General features: G+C 37.6%; 1 protein-coding gene across 2 annotated transcripts in view; it reads left to right on the top strand.

Annotated features, from left to right (window-relative positions):
• Positions 1-24,009, top strand: part of LOC145984962 (DNA mismatch repair protein Msh3-like) — a 107,665-nt gene that overhangs the window by 41,284 nt on the left and 42,372 nt on the right. For both annotated transcript variants that reach the window (XM_083118406.1, XM_083118405.1), the window contains exons 10-13: positions 7,058-7,204; positions 9,107-9,281; positions 12,339-12,526; positions 17,838-18,071. In XM_083118406.1, coding sequence (XP_082974532.1) covers positions 7,058-7,204; positions 9,107-9,281; positions 12,339-12,526; positions 17,838-18,071 — 744 coding nt within the window. The remainder of the gene's footprint in view (positions 1-7,057; positions 7,205-9,106; positions 9,282-12,338; positions 12,527-17,837; positions 18,072-24,009) is intronic.

Below are 24,009 nucleotides of genomic sequence, written 5' to 3'. Positions count from 1 at the left end.
TCACTCGGTGTATGCCCTTTGGCCCACAAAATTCGAACCACACTTCGCTGCTCTTCACACGTGGACGACAGTAACATGTGCGCCATGCTTGTTTCGTAGTTCAGGCTTCTCTCGCTAGAACTGCACAGGAAAAAAAATACCCTCTGTGGTGCAAACTTCAAACTCTCTCGTCGTGAAATTTCAGCATTCCAGCTGCAATACCTGGGGAGAAAAAAATATTGTGCGTTACTTTCCGATCTGCCCTCGTAGGTTGTTTCTATCGGCCTGATAGGCAGAGTCCCAAAGAACTGATATGATTCCACTTTGGCAGCTCTGTCCAGCCACGAAGTTATTTTGTGTGGGGATTTTAATATGCACATAAAGTGGAATAATCCTGTAAATGGCATACCAACAACTGGAGACTAAGACTGGTTCATAGACAATTTTATTCATGGACTAGTCTTCTTCAACACAACATGTACAACACGAGAAAAGATAAAAACCTTGACTTCATATTGTCCTCGTTTGAAACCTGTGACCTTTTCAACTGGAACCTGCTTTCCGAAGGGACCATGACGGAGGCTGTCGAACTGTTTACGGACGTGATTCATGCCTTAATTCTGGACTATGTGCCACATAAAACAATGAAAAGTAAAAAGTTTCCCCAAGGTTCGATAAGGAGTTGCACAACAAAAAGAGAGCATGGCAGCTATGGAAAAGTTTTCCCAATCTCCCCACACACACAACACTTTCAAAGCACTCCGTAAGCATAGTAAATACCTTATGAAACAGAAATACACAGAATATGTAAACACAGTCACAAACGAACTCCTTACTAATCCGAAGAGATTCTGTACATTGATAAATTCGCGGAGACAAACCAAATGCATCCCTTTGGAAGCAACACACAATGGCATTTCAGCTGTTGGTAATGATAGAGCTGAACTATTCAATCAAACATTTCAAAATAATTTTGTTTCAAATGATGTTTTAGATCACCCGCCTATCAAATCTATCTGCTCTCTCTCTCTCTTTCTACCATCTTTACAGAGCCAGGTGAAGTATTGCACTTCCTTACCTCCCTTTCTTCTCACCGAGCATCTGAACCAGACAATATTCCTACTATTTTCCTTCAAAAAACAGCTGACCCACTAGCTACTCCTCTTACAATGTTATACAATTGGTGCTTCTCTGAAGGCTGTTTTCCCACTCAATGGAAGAAAGCAAATATCATTCCTATTTTTAAATCTGGCAATGCAAACGATACTACATGTTACAAGCCCATTTCTATCCTTTCCACACTTGCTATTGTCTGTGAAAAGATTCTAAAAAATAGACTTCTGAAATTCACATCCACTTACGTTAACCCAGCACAACACGGCTTTCGTCCAAATTCTTCATGCCTTACCAATCTGTCTTCTATGCAATCCTATTCCATAAATGCAATTACTAATCATAATCAGTTGGATGTTGTGTACTTTGATCTGTCCAAAGCTTTTGATTCAGTGGATCACCACAATTTACTGCATAAATTAGCTAACAGATTTAATATAACTGGAGACACGTTAAAAATAATGAAAGACTATGTAAGAAATAGACAACAACGTATTATACTTCGTGGAACTCATTCTAACTGGCATCCTGTTATATCTGGTGTACCACAAGGAAGCATTCTTGGCCCTCTATTATTTGTTTTATATCTGGATGATCTCGCAGACCTCTCTAATTCCCCCATTTCAAGTACATTTCTAATGTTTGCTGATGATTGCAAGATTATGAGAGAAATAAAACAGCCATCAGACATGCAACTTCTCCAAAATGAAATAAATAGATTCTCTGAATGGTGTAAGCGATGGAAACTGTCCACAAACCCTTCAAAATGCTCTTATATAACAATTTCATTGAAGCAAAACATTCTTGAAGGTAATTATACACTCACCGACATCCCTCTAGCAAAAGAAGCACAACACCGAGATCTAGGTATCCTCATAGATTCTAAACTAACTTTCGATTATTACGTATCAACCATCACAAAAAAGGCAATGCGTATGCTAGGCTTACTTTACAGATTCACCAAAATCCATAACCCGAAAGAACTTTCCATTTACTTAAAAACATTTGTTTCCCCCATTCTAGAATACTGTTCACCCATCTGGAAAATGGCTGCCCCTTCTCATACCTCCAAGATCGACATGTTCTCAGCTTTTTCCTCTCCATCATTTGATATAGAGTGCGGCCCTGAGACACCTACCTAAGAGAGATCTGCTTGTAAACTTAAACATAAATACTCCAGAATCACGTAGATACGTTGCAGATATGAAATTACTACATAAGATCATTAATGGAAACCTAAGATGCAACATCCCACTCCACGAACTCTCCCTCAGAGTGCCTAGACACAAAACACGGAGCAAGGAAACTTTCCACACTGCAACTCCCAGACTCTCACTCATTCAACGTTCACTATTTCATAGGCTACCAAATCAGTTCAATGTCATCTCAAACAGTGGCGAAGCGTAGAGTTCCTAGCAGGTTAGGCACAAAAGTGCGATAATTTCCATTAGTTGATTGTATCTGGAAAAAAAAGAAAAAAATGGAGGGGGGCTATGTCATGGAGAATGGTTCAATGTCTCTCCAGGCCGCTTCTTTACTTGACAGTGGCGTGACGTTTTCAAAAGTGTTGTTACCGGCCATCAGTTCGATAATTATATCTTAGACGTTCTCCTCCCGCCCACCAGATGTCATTGATCTAGATTTTTGTTCATTTCGGGTTTTTTATTTGTTTGTATTTTTTTCAACCCCTGATTTATGCACACACCTCCAGAAAGAACTACCAATCATGAGACATTGCGAAAATCCAACGAATAGTGCTCGAGCCCTGTTGTCAATTCTTCACCACTTTTTCTAAATTTATTTGTTTATTTTGCAATTGAGGTGAAAAGGGCTAGAAGAATGCCATAATTTTCGGGTCAGTCTGACGTTTGTGCCGTGAGCAGATGACAGAATTCCGCACTTTCAGCGACTCAGTTTGGTACGTTCTACTGCTGCCAACTTAGTTTTTTTTTTAGCAAGACTTCATCGCACCGAGGAAAACACCATTGTTATCTGTTGTCTAACTAAATGAATGGTTGTAGTTAATTCCAGTCTTGGCTTTCTAGATAAATGAATTTCTGACACCTGTACGTGCAAGTAAACATAATTTAAATTTTGAATATTTTTGTCTCATTTGTTCTGATCTATGCTAATCGTGATGATGAGAATGTATGGAGAATGAATTAAAGATGATCAGGAAACATTGCCATGACCACAATTAGGTCACCTGGCTTCATAACGTGTTAGGATGACCACTACGGGGCTTTCAAGAAAAAACATAAGTAACGGTGACCTCTCTCATTCAGTGTGTATACTTCGCATCCTAGTTTGTTCTACCCCTTGTGTTAGTAGACACCTATATGTGGTAATAGAACATAGGATCCTTGTTTGGGGCATGGCAACACGACAGGTTACTATGTAACATATAAACAGGTTATAATAAATGTAGTTGCTTGAGAGAATAGAATCCCAATTTTTAGGTGCAATTTAGCTCTTTTCTGACAATCCAAAGTGACAACACTGGCCTGTTCCACCAGACCTGAAACAGACATGGCCTGCGCAATAATCCCATAACACTCTTTGTCCTAAACCCAAAAAAGTCTTCCCTTGCATTGTACTCTCATTGACCGCCCTCTTCTCTTGTTATCCCTTCAGGGTAAACGAAACTGCCTACCTCTTCGCTTGTGTCGGCTGCATAAAAAAATGTCTGCTTGTAATATCTATTCGACGACAGTGTTAACGCATTAGATAACGTTTCAACAGCTTTTATTTTTTTTTTTTAATATTTTGCTGTCACTTGCCACTGGTACTTGCAAAGAAAAATATAGTTGAAAACATTTTATAAATGATTGTTATAAGAAGGAAACATGAAAGACCAAAAGTGGGTCCTACCTTACCGATGATTACATCTTCACTCAATTAAGAACTCGATTGTTCTTGTTGCTCTTGCATTTCAGTCCAGCACTTCTTGCATAAATCTGATCGCTGCACATGACACGAATCACAAAACAAAGCTCTACCGCCACGAACTTCTTCTAGTGTCCTGAGCAGGAGGCAAGTTTTCACAGACAGGAAACAAACGAGGGAATCCCCGTTCACGATAAAAATAAATTATTCTATTTCCAGTGAAAGTAAAACTACTTTGTAAATATAAGGCGTAACTAGCATTTTAATTTACATAATTTGGTACGAAGACTTACTTTACAAATATAAGTTGTTGAGACTTTCTGTTACGCTACAGTGTTGGGTGAATCGACAAGACCATCAGCACTCTGACCAGAAAAGGAAGTCAGAACTGCAATACTCCGTAATTTTCAATTTCACTTACACTTGCCGATGAAAGAAAGGAAAACTTAAGTTTCGTACAAAATATGGAGAATGTACATTGAAATAGAAATATATCTGCACGAACACAGGCTAATGTTTATAAAAAATGCTGGTACACCACAAATTTCCAACCCTGGCGGAAATGCAGTCTTGCTGATATTCTGTTCGTCCTAGTGGGTAACACCGCAAGGCTGGCCTCACGAGCACGTTATAAGCATACGTACAGTACTCGTAAGATTAGGCTTCCCGCATATACGACCGTACGACAGAATGTGAAAAGAAGAGACCAAAGCAAATGTGCCTCACTCCGTGCAAAGTTCATATACTGGACAGGGTTAGAATTTTTTTGTAATTATCATAAATGAAAATTACAAACTTTTCCATTGCATTACATATGTTTTGACACCTTTAAAAGAGTAATGGCGTGGGTAGGTCCGGCCTCCTGGCCTCATAGAATGCTTCGCCACTGATCTCAAATCAAATCGATATATTCAGTTCATATCCATCTTTTATCACCAACATAGAAAAAATTGTATATAAGTAATGCTTTTGTGGAACTCATCTGTTTACCTTGGTACTGTCTTGACTTGTTTATGTTTATATTTATATTTTGTTTATTTTATTTTATCTTGTTTCGTGTGTTCATTTTAACACTAGTGTACTGGTTTACTGTTGTTTCTTTCTGGTTTAAAATGGCTTCTGCTGTACAGATATTTGGACTTTTGAGCAATTTACAACAAATTCTGAAGGCACATTGCACAGTATTTCAGATTCCATTTTAACCCTCCGTAACTCATGCGGCAGCACTGTGTGCCACCTTTTTAAAAAAATTGAATTATTTTCCTTACCAGTGCAATAATGGCTGGGATAGCACAAGGTAACCTATCTACACTATTCCCTCGAAAGTGTAAACCTATCTACACTATTCCCTTCAGTAAGATCTTGACTGAGAAATTTGGAACAAATAGCTCCTTTCTAAGCCCCTGTAAGTTGTACGATTTCAATTCGTTTTGAAAAATATGTTAAAAATTTTGTGAATAGTGAGTTCATTTTTTAGTTCCTTCATTATATGGCAAAGTTCTAATTATTATTAGAATAATATATTTTGGTGCATTTGCTTCAAGAGTATAAACTTAATTCTATGAGACTCTTTCACTTTTTTAGTTTATAAACTTTATAAATTTTAATGTATAAATTTTCCATTGGAACTACATCACAACAATCTACCAGAGTTTTATTTTAAAATATTCATAATTTCACATAAGATAATCATTTAATCACAAAATATATTTCTTCCCACAACACTATTGCAAAAATAAAGAAAATCATGCATTTTGGATAATTTGAAGGATATTTATAGGTCAGGATATGTAGATTAAACACTTGGAGAAAGTATCAGCCAGTATTGGTGGTCAAATTCTATCTGATATTTTCTGATGCTGATGTATTGGTATCAGTGTCAGCGTAGTCCTAGTATAATGGATAAATAAATAAAGAGGAAGTCTGGTCATCAACTAGGTGATTCAGAATTCTTCCCGAGAATTAATGTGTGTGGATTTCACAGAGTGAGTTTAGTGGTCGACTTTTTACCTCACCATTAAAGTTTCCGGCATCGAGTCTCGACCATGAAGTGGGTGTTCTTTGTGAGTATTCCATCATCAATTTTATCTAATGATCACTCATCCTCATTGTTGTGATCAGCCAAAAGTGGCACGGATGCAACTTAAAATAACATTTGGGGAAGCCTGCAGCATGATAGGTGCATAGTTGAGGTGTAGAGTGTTTACATTTGTGTAACAATTGCAGTCTATGCTTTTCACACTTCTCCTTAGACATTGTTTGGAAGGCTCTGAAAGTTAACAGGAAGTTCTAGATATATGAATATGTATTAATAACTACAAAATGGAGTGATTGGTTGATTTTTGTGTATTTTACTTCTCTTTTCTGCCACTTTTGACTAATCGCGAAGATGAGGATCAGTGATTATAATGAAATTGGTGATGCGACACTCACAAAGACACCCATGCCCAGGCCAGGATTAGAACCTGGAACCTCTGGCATTGTAGCTCACTGTTATAATCACTCAGCTATGGAGGTTGGCACAAATGGAGTGTATACAATATTTATCATTATGGGTGGCCGCGGTGGCTCAGTCGGTAACGCGTCTGACTACCATGCTCAAGGTCCCGGGTTCGATCCCCGGCCGGTTCAAATCCGGGAACTTTTCTAACGATGGAAGCGGCCCCGGCGCCCACCCAGCGTCGAATAACATGGGTACCTGGGGGAAACCCTGGGGGGTAAAGGCGGTCAGGGGCGTGATGCTGATCACATCACCCCCACTCACGACCGGATCAAGAAAGTGTGGGGCGTTACCCCTACACCCCCTATACGCCTTCATGGCGTGGTGCTATGCACAGGGGAGCACTTTACCTTTTTACTTTTTTTTTTTTATGTGTGAGAGGGAGAGTAAGCATTAATTGGTGTTTGAAGATTCCTGGTTCAAGTCCCAGCGTTCCTTTGCATTTTTGTCTTCTTGAATGTCATTTAAACAATGTTGAATTAGTCTAAGGAAGCAGAAAAGCAAATTAAGATTTTTTTTTAAAAAATGCAAATTAAGAAGTATTGTGTTTATGCAGCAGTTTTCTTTTTTGTTTTGTAGCCTGAAGCCTTTCACATCTAAATCCAAATACCTCCAGCTGAATTCCTCGGCTCTCAGGAATCTTGAAATATTCCAAAACACTGAAGGTACCATCAAAGGAAGTTTATTCTGGACTTTGAATCATACTCGGACAAAGTTTGGTGCAAGGTAAATTATTCCATATTGCTACTGTAGCTCTTAAGTAAGGATATTTTCACACTGATTATTGCCTTGCTTATTTTCTGGATATTTCTCAGGATATTTGCTAAAAATAATGATAGAAGGATGGATAGGAAGAAACATATTTTTCTTCTGGATACACAACAATATTTCTTCTTGATGGTGTACACTGCTTGCTGCACAAATCGATTCTCGCACAGCACTTTTATCAGGCCATGTAAGGCTATGGTCAAATTGGATCCTGTTTTTGCCAACTCTTACGCTGGCATACATGGCAGAATAAACAACACCATGTAAATAAGTATGGATGGTCACATTGGTGCCTGTAATGCTGCCTCCTCCTTCTATGTTATAATTTGTGAAAACTGGAAGATGGATTTGTAATATGCACAAATTTATGTACAGTAGTCTCTTTATAAAATTTACCTGAATAAATCATGGAAATTTCAGTGTTTCCATTGACCAGCATTATGGCACAGTTGGAATGAAAAAATTCTTCGCACTTTGTATAACAGGATTTGTAAGTTTATTCAAGTCAAACTGAATCTCCATTGCAAAAAGATTGTTGTAATCATCATAAACATAGCAGATTGACAGAATTTACCACAATACAGTAAGGATTATGTTATTTAATTTTACAAAATTGTGTAGTTTACACATCAATTAAGGTACTCACGTTTTCCATGAAGCTGTTTTACATTGGAACGAGGATGGTGGCAGTGGCTACCGAAATTAATAGAAAATAATGACAACGAATTCCAACGAGAATGGTGGCAGTGGCTACCGAAATTAATAGAAAATAATGACAACGAATTCCAACGAGGATGGTGGCAGTGGCTACCGAAATTAATAGAAAATAATATGAACGAATTCCAACGAGGATGGTGGCAATGGCTACCGAAATTAATAGAAAATAATGTGAACGAATTCCAATGAGGATGGTGGCAGTGGCTACCAAAATTAATAGAAAATAATGTGAACGAATTCCAATGAGGATGGTGGCAGTGGCTACCAAAATTAATAGAAAATAATGCAACGAATTCCAACAGGGATGGTGGCAGTGGCTACGGAAATTAATAATAGAAAATAAGGTAAAACAGCTTCGCGGAAAACGTGAGTACCTTAATTATCTATTACCGCGTCTCCCATTCCCATAGTATGAATTACACATCAATTTAAAGACTTTTACATGGAAGCACATTAGCCCGACCCTGTGGCCGAGTGGTTAGCATATCGCGCTGCGACGCCAAGGGTCCCGGGTTCGAATCCCGGTCGGGTATGGTTGTTTGTGAATGTCCATTTTCATCCATTTCATCATTTCATCACTCATCCCCATCTTCGCAAATTAGCCAAGAGGCACAAAATGCGAAGTAAAATAAACTAAATCAATCAATCAATCAATCAATGGAAGCACATTATTGTCATGATATGTACAAGGACTTTGCTACATTCACATTCACATTTTGATCTGGAACAAATGTAATTATAAGTGGAGAGCTGAGTTTAGTGGCGTCTTATAATCCAATTTTTCTGCATCCGTAAATGTGTGTAATGACACAAAGTTTGCCCTGCAGCAATGAGATGATAAAATGAGCAAGAAGTTCAAATATGCACTAAAGTAACAACAAATGTATGATGACTGTTGAGGTATGCATAGAAAAAGCAGTAAAATCAAGCTAAAGAAAATTACAGCAAAAGTGCCATTCTTGTAATTATGTCTAAGATTGTATTGCAGCGAAATTTGGCAGTTATGTTATTGGTAAAGTACATATATTGCTGAAATTATAATATGTCAATTGATACCGTATGTAATGTGGTTGCTCATTGCAATAAGTCTTGATTTTAATGAACACAGCTCTCTCTATAGATGTTATTCCTTGTCTGATTCAGATTGTTGGCCCGTTGGCTTTCTCAGCCATTGAGGGATATAAGTCAGCTGGAGGAGAGGCAGGAGATCTTGACAGAATTACTGTTTTCTGAGTCTAGTGCTATTAGCCGCTTGAGGAACATGCTGTACAGGCTACCAGATATTGAAAGGGGACTTACAACTATTCTTCATCAAAAGGTTTGTTTGTGGTTCAATATTTAGATTCATACATGCATAGTGAAGTGTACATTTGTAGATGCATTGTTTTAGCATTTAAAATTTCACATTTAGTTCACTTAATTTTGATTTTTTTTCTTGATTTTAAAATTTAATTTAGCATTTATTTTAAACACAGTTGCCAATTATTTTAAAATGTGGCAATCATGTGATGTTAACGTATGCAGTTGCATGTAACAAATACCTAAAGGGACAAAAAAAATAATTAAAGCTATAAAAGTAAATAGTTCAGATATGTGGCTCAACCTCCTTTTTTTTCCACTTTGTCCTTGAAAGATTTTTCTTACAAACTTTCAGTGTTTGTTGAGAACACCAAGATGAACATCTTTTCATGTTGAGGGGAATATACAACGCGATTGATAATATAAGATGTAAGCGAGTTACTAAAGATATATCTGTGAAACTTACTTGTAAATATTCTATTAATTTAGGTGGCCTCTGCCACCATCCACTTGGAAACTGCACTTGGATGGTGGCAGAGGCCACCGAAATTAATAGAACATTTACAAGTAAGTTTCGCAGATATATCTTTAGTAACTCGCTTACGTCCTATTTGAACATCTTGTTCAGAGACCTTCTTTTGACAGTACAAGCATTTGAAAAAATAACATTTTTTTGCAACCACGAATTCGTGTTAGTATTCAATCTATTTTTGTTTTCTGTCAGATAGTGAAGTAAAACTTTCGTGCACTAAGGATTGTTTGGATCAAACATTATGGATTCTATTCTTCATTAAAAAGCATACAATATAATAACCAGCATGCATAAAGATGATAATGATTCATGATAATGTATGTGGATTTAATAGATGTTTTGGCACACACAGGGAATGTAATGGTAGAAATTTAAGCAAGAAATGTGCAGGTTTAACCAGGAGACTACTCATTTTGTAGAGCAATGGCACAGTGTGCCAAAGACTTGGTTTGAGGCATAGTCAAGTTTAAATTTATTGCTTTAATTTCTCCATATCTATCTTGAAATGTCTTTGTATCTTGGAACCTTTGTTATAGTCTGAATTGTTATTTATTAATTTTATTTATTTATTTAACAAAATTCCAAGTAGAGCACATAGCTATTTTACATTGGGATGTAATAACAAGGAAAAAACACTACTGTTTCACAACAGCCTATTGACGGTGAATGTCTACAAAGTGTCCTTATGTTGGGCCAATGCAGAGATAGCACATCGAGTCCCATTACCACTTGTATTTCACCTTCTAACCTGGAGCACACCACTTCTTTTCAAGTAGCTCAGGCTTGAGCAACTCGTATGCAGTTGTGAAGGGTGCTTCCTGTCGGCCAGGCCAATTAGCCACGTCCTTTGGAAAGGATAAAAGTACTGTGGGGGAAAGCATCCTTATTTTCATGGATCCACCTCTGCCATGATTACAATGCCACACTCCACTGCTACTCACAAATCAGATAATGATAGGTATCCTACTGTACGAATGTGATCAACAAAGCCTCCTGCCTCACTCACTATCATCTTTCTTAGCAATGTTACAGTAATGCTGCTCACTCTGCACTCACGTGCATACACAAGTATTCTTTCACAGACATGGTGGGTTGGCCAGGTCTGAAGTAGCTCCTCAATTGATGGCAAAATTTTTGGAATTCCCACTGCAGATAAAATCTAGGATCAGGTGTACAAAAGGTGAGAGTGCTAACCATTCAACTACATGGGAAGTCTTGCTATTTTATGCATAGAAGTTAATTTGAAACATAATGAAATCATGGATTAACTATTCCTTCAATTCACAGTTTAAACAAGGTAAACGTTAATTTGAAGCTCCTTGTGAATAATGTTATTGAGTCATTCATAGCTTAGCTGAATAAAAATAACTTTTTTTCACATAATATGTAGAGGCACATATTTTTGGTAAATAAAAAAGCAAAATTTCGGTACAAAAACAGTGTCAATTTCGGGTTCAAAAGTGTTAAATAAAATAAAATTTTGCTGTTATAGCGGTGAAAAAGCGGTATATAAAATGACGTTTTGGTTTTAAAAATGTGAATATAATCGTAAATTTGATTTAAAACTGCACTTAATACACAAAATTAATATATCCTTTCTAATAGCACATTTATGTAGTTACCAGAATATTAAGTTAATTCCAGTATGAAGGGATCCATTTTTGCTTCTCAAATATTTAAAGCCGGATTAATCAATTTTCCATGAATTGCATAACTCTCGGGATAATTCTGACTTCAGAAAGTGTCACGTCAGTAAATAAACTCTAAATTTAAAGTTCATTTTGCATTATTTCGTGACAAAACAGGGGTTGGAAAATGCACCTCACATCTTTAGAAACATAAAAAATTAAAATTACAATGTGTTACTTCACATTTTGTAAAGTAACACTTGAAGCTTTCCTGCCCGACCCTGTGGCCGAGTGGTTAGCACATCGCGTTGCGATGCCAAGGGTCCCGGGTTCGAATCTTGGTCGGGCTTGGTTGTTTGTGAATGTCCATTCATCATTTTAATCACTCATCCCCATCTTCGCAAATTAGCCAAGAGGCACAAAACGCGAAGTAAAATAAACTAAATCACTCACTTGAAGCTTTCCTGGCGACGAATGATGAACAGATTCTCTCGGGCTATCGACGCTTCTACCCTGAAGATGAGAATAATGTTAGTTCTCAAAAGCTTGGAATCATTTCCACAACTCACCTGGTCGATAGCCTGAAAGAATCTGTTCTTCACATTTCGTGTTTTCGTCAAAAATGAAATGTGCATGCCTCTAGTAATATGGATTTAGTGTTTATTTTTACAACTGAGATTGCACACCAAAGTGACAAGCGACAGGTGTCACAAATTCATGCTTGTGCAGTGTGTCATGCCACTGCAGTGTTAAATGTTGTTATTGATTGGTTCATTCCCAGGTGACATCATATGATGTGTGTTACTTGCTACTTTGGTGCAAAATCTCCCTGAAAAGTGTAGCTACACTTTGTTTTCATTGCTCTTCGCAAGTTGACTTTTGCTCGGAACATAATTGATGATTTGCTTTTGTTAAGTGCAGCACATTAGACTTTTACACTGTGGTGCAAGCTCTTAGTACTCTGTACTCAGTCATTCATGGACTCCAGAACCGAATTGAAGAGGAAATACAGTGCAAGGCCCTGAAAAAATTGCTGTTGGAAGTTCTTGAGAGCCTCAGCAACATAGATGGTTTCCTCCACAATATTAATGAGGAGGCTTCAAAGTAAGTTTAATTATAATGTAATTGTCTCTTAACTACCGTCCATTAATGTGAGTTTGGGAGTTTAGAACACACTAAACACTTTCTGTGTCATATATTCCAAAAGGTATTTTTTTTGTTCTTCAAAATATATTGTAGTACAGATGGGATGGGATATATTAATAAGTATTCTATCATTGCAAGGGTTTGAACCCACCAGTCCTGAAAATGTTTTAATACATTTACTATTATTATTACTCTTAGATACAGTTGAAGTATTGTGTACAACTGTTTCTTGTTTTGAAATTTTGACATTTCTCCCCTTTTCCAAGGTCCTTTGCCATGTTTTCCCATCGGTTTAAAATATAAAAATAGACTCACCCAATGGGTTGTAAGGCAAAATGTTTAAAAAGGGTAGAATAGAAAGTTAAATGCTACTTCAGTTTGCTTCCGATCTTCCAACACATGAATTTTGACAGTTTTTACTTTTCTTGGGAGAAGCTGAGGAAAACTGAACAGGGCTGAAAGTTCAAAATTTCAGAACTAAAACCACTTTTGCAGCTTCAGACTGTTGTGCATCCTTCACCACTAATATTATGGTAAAAAAAAACACATGTATAATGATGAAACATCGATATATTAAATGCAAACATTAGATGAATGTTAGTAGAACATTAAATTATACAAAATAGTGAACAACAATCTTTCACAGAGACTGTCTTGTCTCTGCTAACTTGCCTGAATCCACTCAGTTTATTTCTGTCATTACATTAAAATGCCAATAGTTGGCATTGGGTGCATTTATCACACAACTACACATTCACAATTCACATGATGGAACACATACATACTTTTGTATCTTTCTTTTTGTGGAATGGTGGGTATGCAGCCATTCAGGAAAGTGATAAATATATGCCAGATCTATAAGCAACACTAAGTTTTTATATACGAGGGCAAATCGAAAAGTCTTTGCACCTATTTTTTTCTAGCTTGTTATAAGTGTTATTACAAAAGCATGATATACGAGCGATGCAGTAGGCTTTTCTTGGAACGACCCTATTGTAACTTCCGATTTCTTCCATGGCACGGCGCTGTTATCAGTTGGCAAAAGATGGCCAGAGTGCTCAGGAAGTCCACACAATATGAGCAGCGAAGTGTTATTCGTTTTTTATGGTGCAAAGGACAAACAGCCACAAACAGGACATTGCCACTGAACTTGGCATTTCCTATGGTAGTTTACGACATTGTTCACGATTCGTTGGGATACTGCAAGGTGTTGTGTCGGTGGGTTCCTAAGCTTCTTGATGATGTCCACAAGGGCAAGCGAATGGTCATCTCACTGAACCATTTGCAGCGTTATGTCAATGAGGGTGACAGTTTCCTGGACCTCATTGTCACTGGCGATGAAATGTGGATACTGCATTACACTCCCAAGTCAAAACAGCACAGCATGGTGTGGTGTGTCCTGTGTCAGCGAGGAACGAGGTCGGCCCGATCGCTCAAACTCCTTGCACCACCACTGCACACTTCACACTCATACACACTGATAAACACTTGTCCCCATACACTGGTTCCATTTCCCTGTGGATATCTGTGGCTGTTCGTTCTTTGCACCATAAAAAACTAATAACACTTTGCTGCTCATATGGCGGGGACTTCCTGATCACTCCAGCCATCTTTGCCAACTGATAACAGCACCGTGTCATGGATGAAATTGGAATGTACAATAGGACCATTCCAAGAAAAGCCTACTGGATCATTCATATGTATCTCGCTTTTGTGATAACACTTATAACAAGCTAGAAAAAAAATTAGATGCAAAGACTTTTCGATTTGCCCTCGTATGTATGTAGTATTTCATTGTAGTTACCTAGTGATGTGACAAAACTGAAAAAAAATTGTGGAGCGCAATATGCAATATTATTTAATAGGATAATGTAATTTTTTATGTGTATTATAAATATTCTTGTTTAATAGAGGGAATAAAGTTATGAGATTTGAATTGTACAAGAAAACAAGTATTCAAAACCACCTTTCTTTGGTTTTTCTGCATTCCAGATCAGTACATTTTACTGCATAAAATTTGCCAAAACTATATCCATGTGTCTCCCTATTATCAGGTTTTGGAAATAAGTCTGCATTCATTATTTCATCTACCATGTTTTGTTTCTAATGATCATTCATCTTAATTGTTGCAGTTAGACAGCAGCAAACATGGGTGTTTGTGTGTTGAATTTATCCTGGATTTATTCAGTGGCCATCCATTTCTATTGCCAGGGTTAACTTGAGGAGGCAGAAAATCAATGGAAGAGAAATATGTGTTGTAAACAAGGCTTCCGAAGAATTATAATTGCCTCTATGGAGCAATAAACTCCTATGCTTTTACATGACCTGCAGCTTGAATCACATAGCAGAAGCTACAAGAAACACTTCCATGTAGTGTGGGAAACCAGAATAGCACCCCCTATTTCACCTCCATTTTGTGATGACACCAAAGTGATGCTTTCACCACATAGTATGCAATGAAATTTCTATGGCACTGTTCCTAGTGGAAAACAGTGTCCTGTATCTCTCTCAATAAATCTTCTTACATTTCCTTCAGGGTCGGTTGTTTGCCCTCTATATTCCTCAAATGATTGAATGTCAGAATCAGTCTGATTTTTTAAATTTCAGTATCCAGTACAGAGTGGGATATGACATTTTCAACTGAGACTTATATGCCATAAATTGGATTCATCATATCCCTATTGTAGTTATAGAATTATGTCCCAGTCCGTAATTGTATTTTTCGTTGATATGCAACAAATTAATTGGTGTGCTTTTATCAGCTAATGTATGCATACCATTGTATTGGTTTATTGATAAAATTATCAATAATTGTACAGATTCATTATTTCCACAAATAGACCATAATTCAGCGCAAAATTCTCAATGTTGTTATTGTTTTTATGAATATGGAATATGGGAAGAAGTGTGTAAATAGACAGTTTCTGTTTTCTAAGACAAAATTCATTGCACTCGCCTGATTGCATACATTAATAGGATGTGAATGAACCAATCAGAATGTTTATTTGTTGCTTGTAATTTAATACTAAATTGCCAGAATTCCAGATATGAGTGTTGGTAAATTTTATATTGGTACTTTACTGGATTTTTAAAAATTTCGGCCATTTCCAATATTTTCCATTAATTGTATTGTTTGAAATTTTATGATGTATTGAATATACAAGGTGACCCAAAAGTTCTGTATTGATAGGGAAATTACAATATTATTACAATATATTTTCAGTGTGAGCTCCACTAATGTCAAATCATAACTGCAGGCATGTATCCATGTTCCACAGAATGCAGGACACCATGTCCAACAGTCTTTATTAATTTGCTTAGGGAGAATTCACACCAAAGAGACAAGATGCACACACGACATGTGGCAAGCGACACTTATTTCTTTGCTAAGTTCCCATTGATGTTACCAATATAATGGCATTAATCAGTTTATTAGTCACCCAAAAAAGAAAAAAATGTAATGAGCGACATTGTTACATGTAAATCGCGTTGTGAAATTTGTGCAAGTTTTTGAAACTCGGGAGAAGCATGCTGTGCATGAGAAACGGATAAATCATATTCACTGACCTCAAATTGTATATAATAGACTTTCCAACCTGGATAAACACTAGAGAAATGGTTCTAAACCTTTGTGAAACTATGTCTCGGTATTTTTTTTTTTTTTTTGTTAAGTCAATGCCCTTAGCCCAAGAATTTTCCTCGTAAATACCTTCCCAGTATTTATAATTTTATGCATGAATTAACATACCGGTATACCCATGAAATTAAATATTGATAATTAAATTCTAGCATAATCATAAAGAGTAATAATCGTTTGATTATGTGTAGAATTGTTGACAAATATAAATATATGGATGACAAAGTGGCAACGTTGTATCCTTGTAATTTAGTGATCCCGGGTTCGATACCTGGTGGAGGCAGTGGATAGGTCCAGTTCTGATTAGTCTATTTCTGCATAAAATGAACTTAACAAACGAAAACTCACAACTCAAATGTGATATTGGGATTGTGTTATTTGTCAACCATTTTCAGCAGAACCTTTCACACCTCAGTATAGTTGATACAAGGGCCCGGCGGTTGAGAAACAATGCACTAAATTACTTTACCATGTTGACTGATCAATTTTGGACTAAAGTGCCTCCATGTGCTGGCTTTTGAAAATAAAAGCAGACACACTGCACGATGTTGAAGGCAAATTACAGCCAACAACTACACAAAAAACTTGATAAAGCAAGAAGAAAGTTGTGTTTAAATCTTAAAACATTGTACATATCGATACTTTATTATATCAACCAATTAGAGCTTCAAACATGTTGTAAGGGCTCTCTTCTAGAGTCTAAATATAGCTTGTTGGAGTGAAGCATTCACTGTGCATATGCAAACAACAAACAGGCGAAACAATGCACGGTATTGAGAAAACTGCACAGTCAGAGTGACACGCAAGCGACATGAGACATGTGCAGCTTGCCGTGTCACTTTGGTTTAAAAGGTTAAATTGATTACTGAGTGTTTGCTTGCAAGTGACATGCGTCCCTTGCAGTGTGTTGCTTGTCTCTTTGGTGTGAATTCTCCCTTAGACAAATGATGCATGTCGCTGATCTTCACCATGTACACTTTGAATTTCATGTATTCTGCAAATTCCAGTAGCTTTGAGTCGGGTGATCGGGCCCATTCCTCTGATCCCTTTGGACCATCGTTTCTCAACCTGCTGGTTCCCGAGGGGGTGTTTGGTGGGTCACGAAGTCGGGCTCAAAATTTTTTTTCTTTGTCTTAAAAACCTATTACATTTAAATTACTAATATATGTTGTTTTAACAATTTAAATTCAACCCATGTGGTGCATAGTCTAAACTCTACATTTCTGTTATTCACGCTCTATGCACATTAGTCACATAAGTTCGGTGAGTAAAACATTCTTTCTTTTCAATTTCTACAAGTGTGTTTAATTTGATGTTGGACTAGAGTTAATTAGTCTTTCAAATCACATATTTACTTTACTAGAATGAAGTATGTGTAATTTGTTTAAGCAAACATAAAAGAGGACTTATTAAAGTACTCAATGTTAGCAAAAATATGATAAAAAACTGGGTGCACACCCCTACAAGTAATTCTGCCGGTCCCCATGAAGTCTAATATTCTTCAAGGTGGGTCCCGTACTGAAAAAGCTTGAGAACCACTGCCTTAGACCAATACATGTCTGAGGAACTTTTGGGCCACCCTGTCTGCACTATATAGGAAAGCATCTTGTAAGTTATCCTTTTTTTATGTAGGTCTGGTGATAAAGCAAAAATATTGCATGATTTCTCAAGTTTCTCAGAGGTTATGGAATGTCTGGAGGAGATAGATAGTGTTACCCAGCAGCTGAAAGATTTACGGCCAGAGATCTGCAGAACACTAGGTTTGCCAGGATTCGGCTATGTAACTGTTTCAGGACAAGAGTATTTGATTGAAGTAAAGAATAATCGCCTTAAAGCAGTCCCTTCTGATTGGAGAAAAATTAGCATGTAAGTTTATAAGTTGGGACTTAAAAATAATGTATGAGTAGAGGCACATATTTTTGGTAAATAAGAAAGCAAAATTTCGGTACAAAAACAGACAATTTCAGGTACAAAAGCGGTAAATAAAATAAAATTTTGATGTTACAGCGGTGAAAAAGCAGTATATAAAATGACATTTTGGTGTTAAAAAATGTTAATAAAAATCTCAAATTTGATTAAAAAACTGCACTTACTACACAAAATAAACATATCCCTTCTAATAGCACATTTATGTCGTTACCAGAATATTAATTGATTGATTGAATTGCTTTATTGTACATTGCTTCTTGTGCCACTTTTTGGCTAATTTGCCAAGATGAGGATGAGTGATTATATGATGAAATCGATGAATGGACACTGAAACATCTATGACAGGCCAGCATTCAAACCCGGGACCCCTGGCATTGTAGCGCGATGTGCTAACCACTTTGCCATGGAGTCGGCACCAGAATATTAAGTTTATTCATGTATAAAGGGGTCCATATTTGCATCTCAAATATTTACAGCAGAATTAATCAATTTTCCGTGAATTGCATAATGCACAAGATAATTCTGACTTCAGATAGTGTCGCATCGGTAAATAAACTCTAAATTTCTGGTTTGAGAGTCAATTTCGCATTTTGCATTATTTCGTGACAAAACAGGGTAGGAAAATATACCTCACACCTTGCAGAAACATGAAAATATAACATTACAATGTGTTATTTTGTTTTTTGGCAAAAACGAAATATGCATGCTTCTATGTATGAGTATTTTGGCAAAAAGCATAACTGATCTATGAGTAGAGTTGGAAGTGGTCAGAAAAAAATGTTTTTTTTGGGGGGAAAGAAACTGTTTTTTTAACGGCTTTTTTTTGTGGGGCTTTTTTCACAAAAGTGTCTCAAATCAATGAAAATACAGGAGTTGGCAGTATCTTTGCTGTTCCTTGGTTTTCATTTATCTCCCTACTGGAAAATAGACACTTATTTCTAAATATAAAATACAATTTACAATATTAATTTCGTAGCTATATATAAGCAGTGTTTTATAAAAATGTGGCTTTTGTGAATGGGCTATTCTTTCCAAGTGTTACCTTCATATTTCGGTAGGCTTATTAAATATATCTATATAGTACAAACATATTCACATAACTAAAGTAGTTTTATGTATAAATTTTCAACTAGAAATGCAGGCTCGACCAGGACTCGAACCAGGGTCTCTGGCATACCGTGCAATTGCTCTAACCACTGAGCTACCGAGCAGCTTTGCCTTGCCTAATCTACAGTAGAGTAGTTTTGTATGTGTTTTTAATAGAATCTAATTGTATGATATGATTTTCAATGTTTGAATTTGTTATACGAACTTGCACATGAAGCAAAAAAGAAAACTCTGCTCTACCTTTTGAAAATCTAGTATCAAATCTCTCTACATTACATTTTGTGTTCAGTAAAATACAGGGAGTCCATAAAGTCCTGCAAAAAACTAAAACTCTATAACTTGAAAACTATTAAGTTTATTAACAAAATATTTTGTGTGTACTTACAGCAAGGTTCAAAGTTTATTTCCTGCTTGTTAGGTTTATCGCCAAACCTCCAATTGTGCACCATTCACGTCCAAACACTGTTGCAGTCTTTTTGTGAAACCGAGAATTGCGTGCTGATTGTGCTCTCCTGGGATATTCAGAATCACATCTCTTATTTTTTCTTTTAGGTCATCCAGATTAGCTGGTTTCTGTGAATACACCTCGGTCTTTACATGTCCCCACAACCAATAATCGCAAGGTGTCAAGTCTGGTGATCTTGCACGCCAAGGTGTGGGCCCTCTTCGGCCAATTCATCTACCTTGAAATTGTTCGTTAAGAAACTGCCGAATTTCAAGGGCAAAATGCGGCGGCGCCCCATCTTGTTGCATGTGGATGTCATTGATCATGCCTAACCTATTAAGTTCTGGCACAAGGAATGTCTGTAGCATGTTCAGATAGTTGTTGCCATTTACCGTGTCTTCCTCGAAGAAAAATGGACCAATGATGTGGTCCATTGAAATCGCACATCGCACATTCACTTTGGGACTACCCCGAGTTTGCACTTCAAACTCGTGTGGATTTTCAACCCCCCAAATTTGGCAATTGTGCCTGTTCACTTTTCCCGACACGTGAAATGTGGCCTCATCTGAGAACAGAATCCGAGACAGAAGGTCACCATCACCTTGTAAAGGTGTAAGCATTAACCCACAAAACAACATTCTCATGTCACAGTCTTCGTCTTTCAGATCGTGTACAAATTTTAACTTGTAGGGCCGGGCCTTCACCTTCTTGCGTACGATCTTGTGTAATGTTGACTTCGGTATTCCCAGTTCCAGTGATCTTTGTTTCAGCGATTTCATTGGACTCCGATGCACGCTGTCCTGCACTGACTGAATCACATCGTCACTCGATCCTGGCCTTCCACTGCGTGGCAAATCTGACACACTTCCCGTTGCCTTGAACTTTTCATACTATCTCTTCATACTTGAATTTGCTGGGAGTGGTTTCCCATATGTTGTCTGGAACTTTCTCTGCACTGAAACACAAGATTTTTAACTCTGCAAACCACAGAACACACTGTGCCTTTTTCTGGATGGACGCCATCTTAAGTCACATGATCACGTGATTACCAGTGCAAGCGTCACTGAGCAGTGTGGCCAGAACAAAACTTTAAACTTCCACCCTTCTCACCCAAAAAAATGTGTATTGTTAAACGCAACAGTTAAAAAGTTATAGAGTTTTAGTTTTTTGCAGGACTTTATGCACTCCCTGTATATTTGTATTCTGGCTTTCCAGTATATCATGTTTAATTTGGTTAAACAGTCGCTAAACCTGGTCACGGAGCAACTAGTGGTGTATTTTGGCTACTTAACCTTTGTGAGACCCCAACCCAGTAAATTTATTTTTTACGAGTCTATGCCCTGAACCCATAAATACTCATAAATACATTTCTGATCTTTAAAGTTTATATGGAAATTAATATACACCCTTATTTAATATTAATACTGTATATAAACTATGTCACAATCATAGTTCAATTGTGTATAGACTTGCTGTCAAATATAAAATTAGATTTAAATTACTCGTCAACTCCTAGATGCAACGGACCTTTTGCAGCCTGGCGGTTAAAAAATGCTGGCACTACAACTGTCGGAGAAGCAAATAAGACGAGCCGCAAATGGCAAAAAATTCTATTTAAAAAATCTGGACTGGACCTACAGTTTGAAATGCGATCTGAAGCACTTTGCCTCAACTGAGGATTGAACCTCAAACTCCTTCTTATTACAAGGCAACAGGATTACTTTATTCCACTCCAGAGGACCATTCATGACTATGAAAGGAACCTTCTATCAAAAAGCCAGCCTTTTTCCAACAACAGTACTTGCAATTTGTTCTCTGTGATTTACAGACTAAATTAAATCTTAATCTCTGATGAAGTAGCTAACAATCTTGTTAAGTATAGACAACATTCAGACCGAAGCAACACATGACAGTGGGGGGTGTCATAATGAAGTGACAAGGGCTCCTTCAGTCTAAGCAAGCATCCACCATGCATGCACAAACAAGACCGAGATGACATTATGTGCGCTATTGAAGGAGCTTTCAGACTAAACTCACAGATGACAAGCAACATAGTCTCATTCAGTATAAAGCAAAACATTCACCATGCATACGAGAACATCAGACCAAAGCGGCACGATATTGAGAAAACAGTATAGTCTGAGCAACATGCACGTGACATGTTTAGCTCTGTCGCACTTCGGGTGAAGAGGTTGAATGGATTACTGAGGATCTCCTTATACATGTCACTTGTTGCTTCGGTCTGAAATTCCCGGAGAAAACTGTACAGGCTAAGTGACAAGCAACACTTGCATCTTATGTTTCTTCGGTTCGAAAGGTTGCATTTACTTCTAATGTCACTTCCGTCAGAAAGCTCAGTTACATTCATGTAACACATATACTTATGCATATGTGTTGTGAACATCAAAGATTTATAAATACAGAGAAACTAGTACTCACTTTATCTGCGAAACTGATTTTTCTTCCATATCGGATGTATTGCAGTTCTGGAGTGTGAAGTATCTCTTTTTCAGCCATGTGCATGACTAACAAGGTACGCGGACAACACAATAGTCATATACAAAAAGGCAGAAGAACTCGACCTTCTAGTGAACAAGCTAAATAGCATCCACCCCAGGCTCAACTCCACCGTAGAACAAGAGGAACATGGTAAGATCAACTTCCTGTACATCACAATCAGCTGTGCACTTAACAAATTCATAACCACTGTCCACAGAAAACCAAATGCAGGCAACCAGTACATACACGCTCTCTCTAGCCATCCTCCCAAGCAAAAAGCTAACATGTGGCTGAACTTTTATCGAAGAGCCTTCTTCTACTGTTGCAGAGAAGAGGATCTACGAGATGAGATAGCTACAATCACTGAAATAGCCCTAAAACATGGCTACATAGAAGCACAACTTTCCACTTGGTGCTGTAAAGCGGAAATACAGGTCAGGTACCCTAACCAGCCACAATCAACCTCCAACAACCAATATAAATGGTTTGCCTTCCCCTACCATCCAACAGCATATCCAAAGCCCTTCTCCCATATGGCGTCAAAGTAGCGCACAAACCCAATCCCAAAATAGCTGATAAACTAAGCAAACACAAATGGTACTTCCTCTCCCCCCCCCCTTGATAACCTAGGTGTATACGATGCAGAGTGCGGGTACAAGGCACATTACATTGGCAGATCCATCAGATCTGTCAATAAAAGAATCCAACAGCACCTAACAGATGCAAAAAAAATCCCAACCCACTATTGGTCTTGCCAAACACATCAAATACCATAGCCATAAAATTCAAAAGGTACAAGTCAAATGCACTGCCAACACACTCGTAGACACCAAAATCAAGGAAACACATGCCATAATGCACTTCCTGCACGAGCTAAACATCAATAGCGGACAGGCACACCACACTTGGATTCCCCTACTGCAACAGTTAACACCTTGAAATAGCAGACGACCAACATACAGTTAACAAGGGTGCACCTAGCTGCAGCCGGAGAACTACAAACAAAACACGCACATCAAGCAACAGTACAGCAAGATCCAACGAGGATGGTGGCAATGGCCACTGAAATTAATAGAAAAAAAGACGAAAAAACAGTTTTGCGGATGAAGTGAGTACTAGTTTCTTCGTATTTACCGCATCTCTTTTCCCAATTATGAAAGATTAATAATTGTTCCGAAACATCGAATATTTTGATATTAACATTTGTTTCATATTTTATGACATCAACATTTAAATTGAGACACAAACATGTAAAAGGTTGTTTTAAGTCCATTTCATGATCAGATGTGATCATCAGGACTGCACGCCTCAAGCTTACCTATGCCGTACAAAAAACTTACATACAGGGGGATGGCTCTCAGGCTCACACTTTTTTTATCACTAAAATTCAAGAAACCATTTTATTATTGAATCACTGTTTCCTTTGCTGATTATATATATGCAGTTATTTATTAATTATACCATTATTTAATAATTACCATCATTACCAACTAATTGTACAGTCACAGACACTTCTGTGTTGTAATGACCCCAGTGCCGGATCTACAAGCCGCAAAACCCCGCAGTGCGGGGGGCCCAGAGACAAGTGAGCCTTTAGGGGGGCCTCAACCATTGACATAGAAAAAAATAAACATCGTTACTCGGGTACAGAAGCGAATATAATATATACAGCATATATATGCATATAGCACCCTGCCATGAAGGCACGTTTAGGGAATGGGGGGGGTTGGGGTAGGGCCCCACATATTTTTGATGTCTGCCATCTTGGAGCTGATGTGATCAGCACCATGCTGCAACCACCTTTACCCCCCCAGATACCATTTT

Source organism: Lepisma saccharinum, chromosome 3 (assembly GCF_977018435.1).
Source record: "Lepisma saccharinum chromosome 3, izLepSacc3.1, whole genome shotgun sequence".
Lineage (NCBI taxonomy): Eukaryota > Metazoa > Arthropoda > Insecta > Zygentoma > Lepismatidae > Lepisma > Lepisma saccharinum.
The sequence above is the reverse complement of the archived record's forward strand: the minus strand, read 5'-3'. Positions and strand labels throughout refer to the sequence as shown.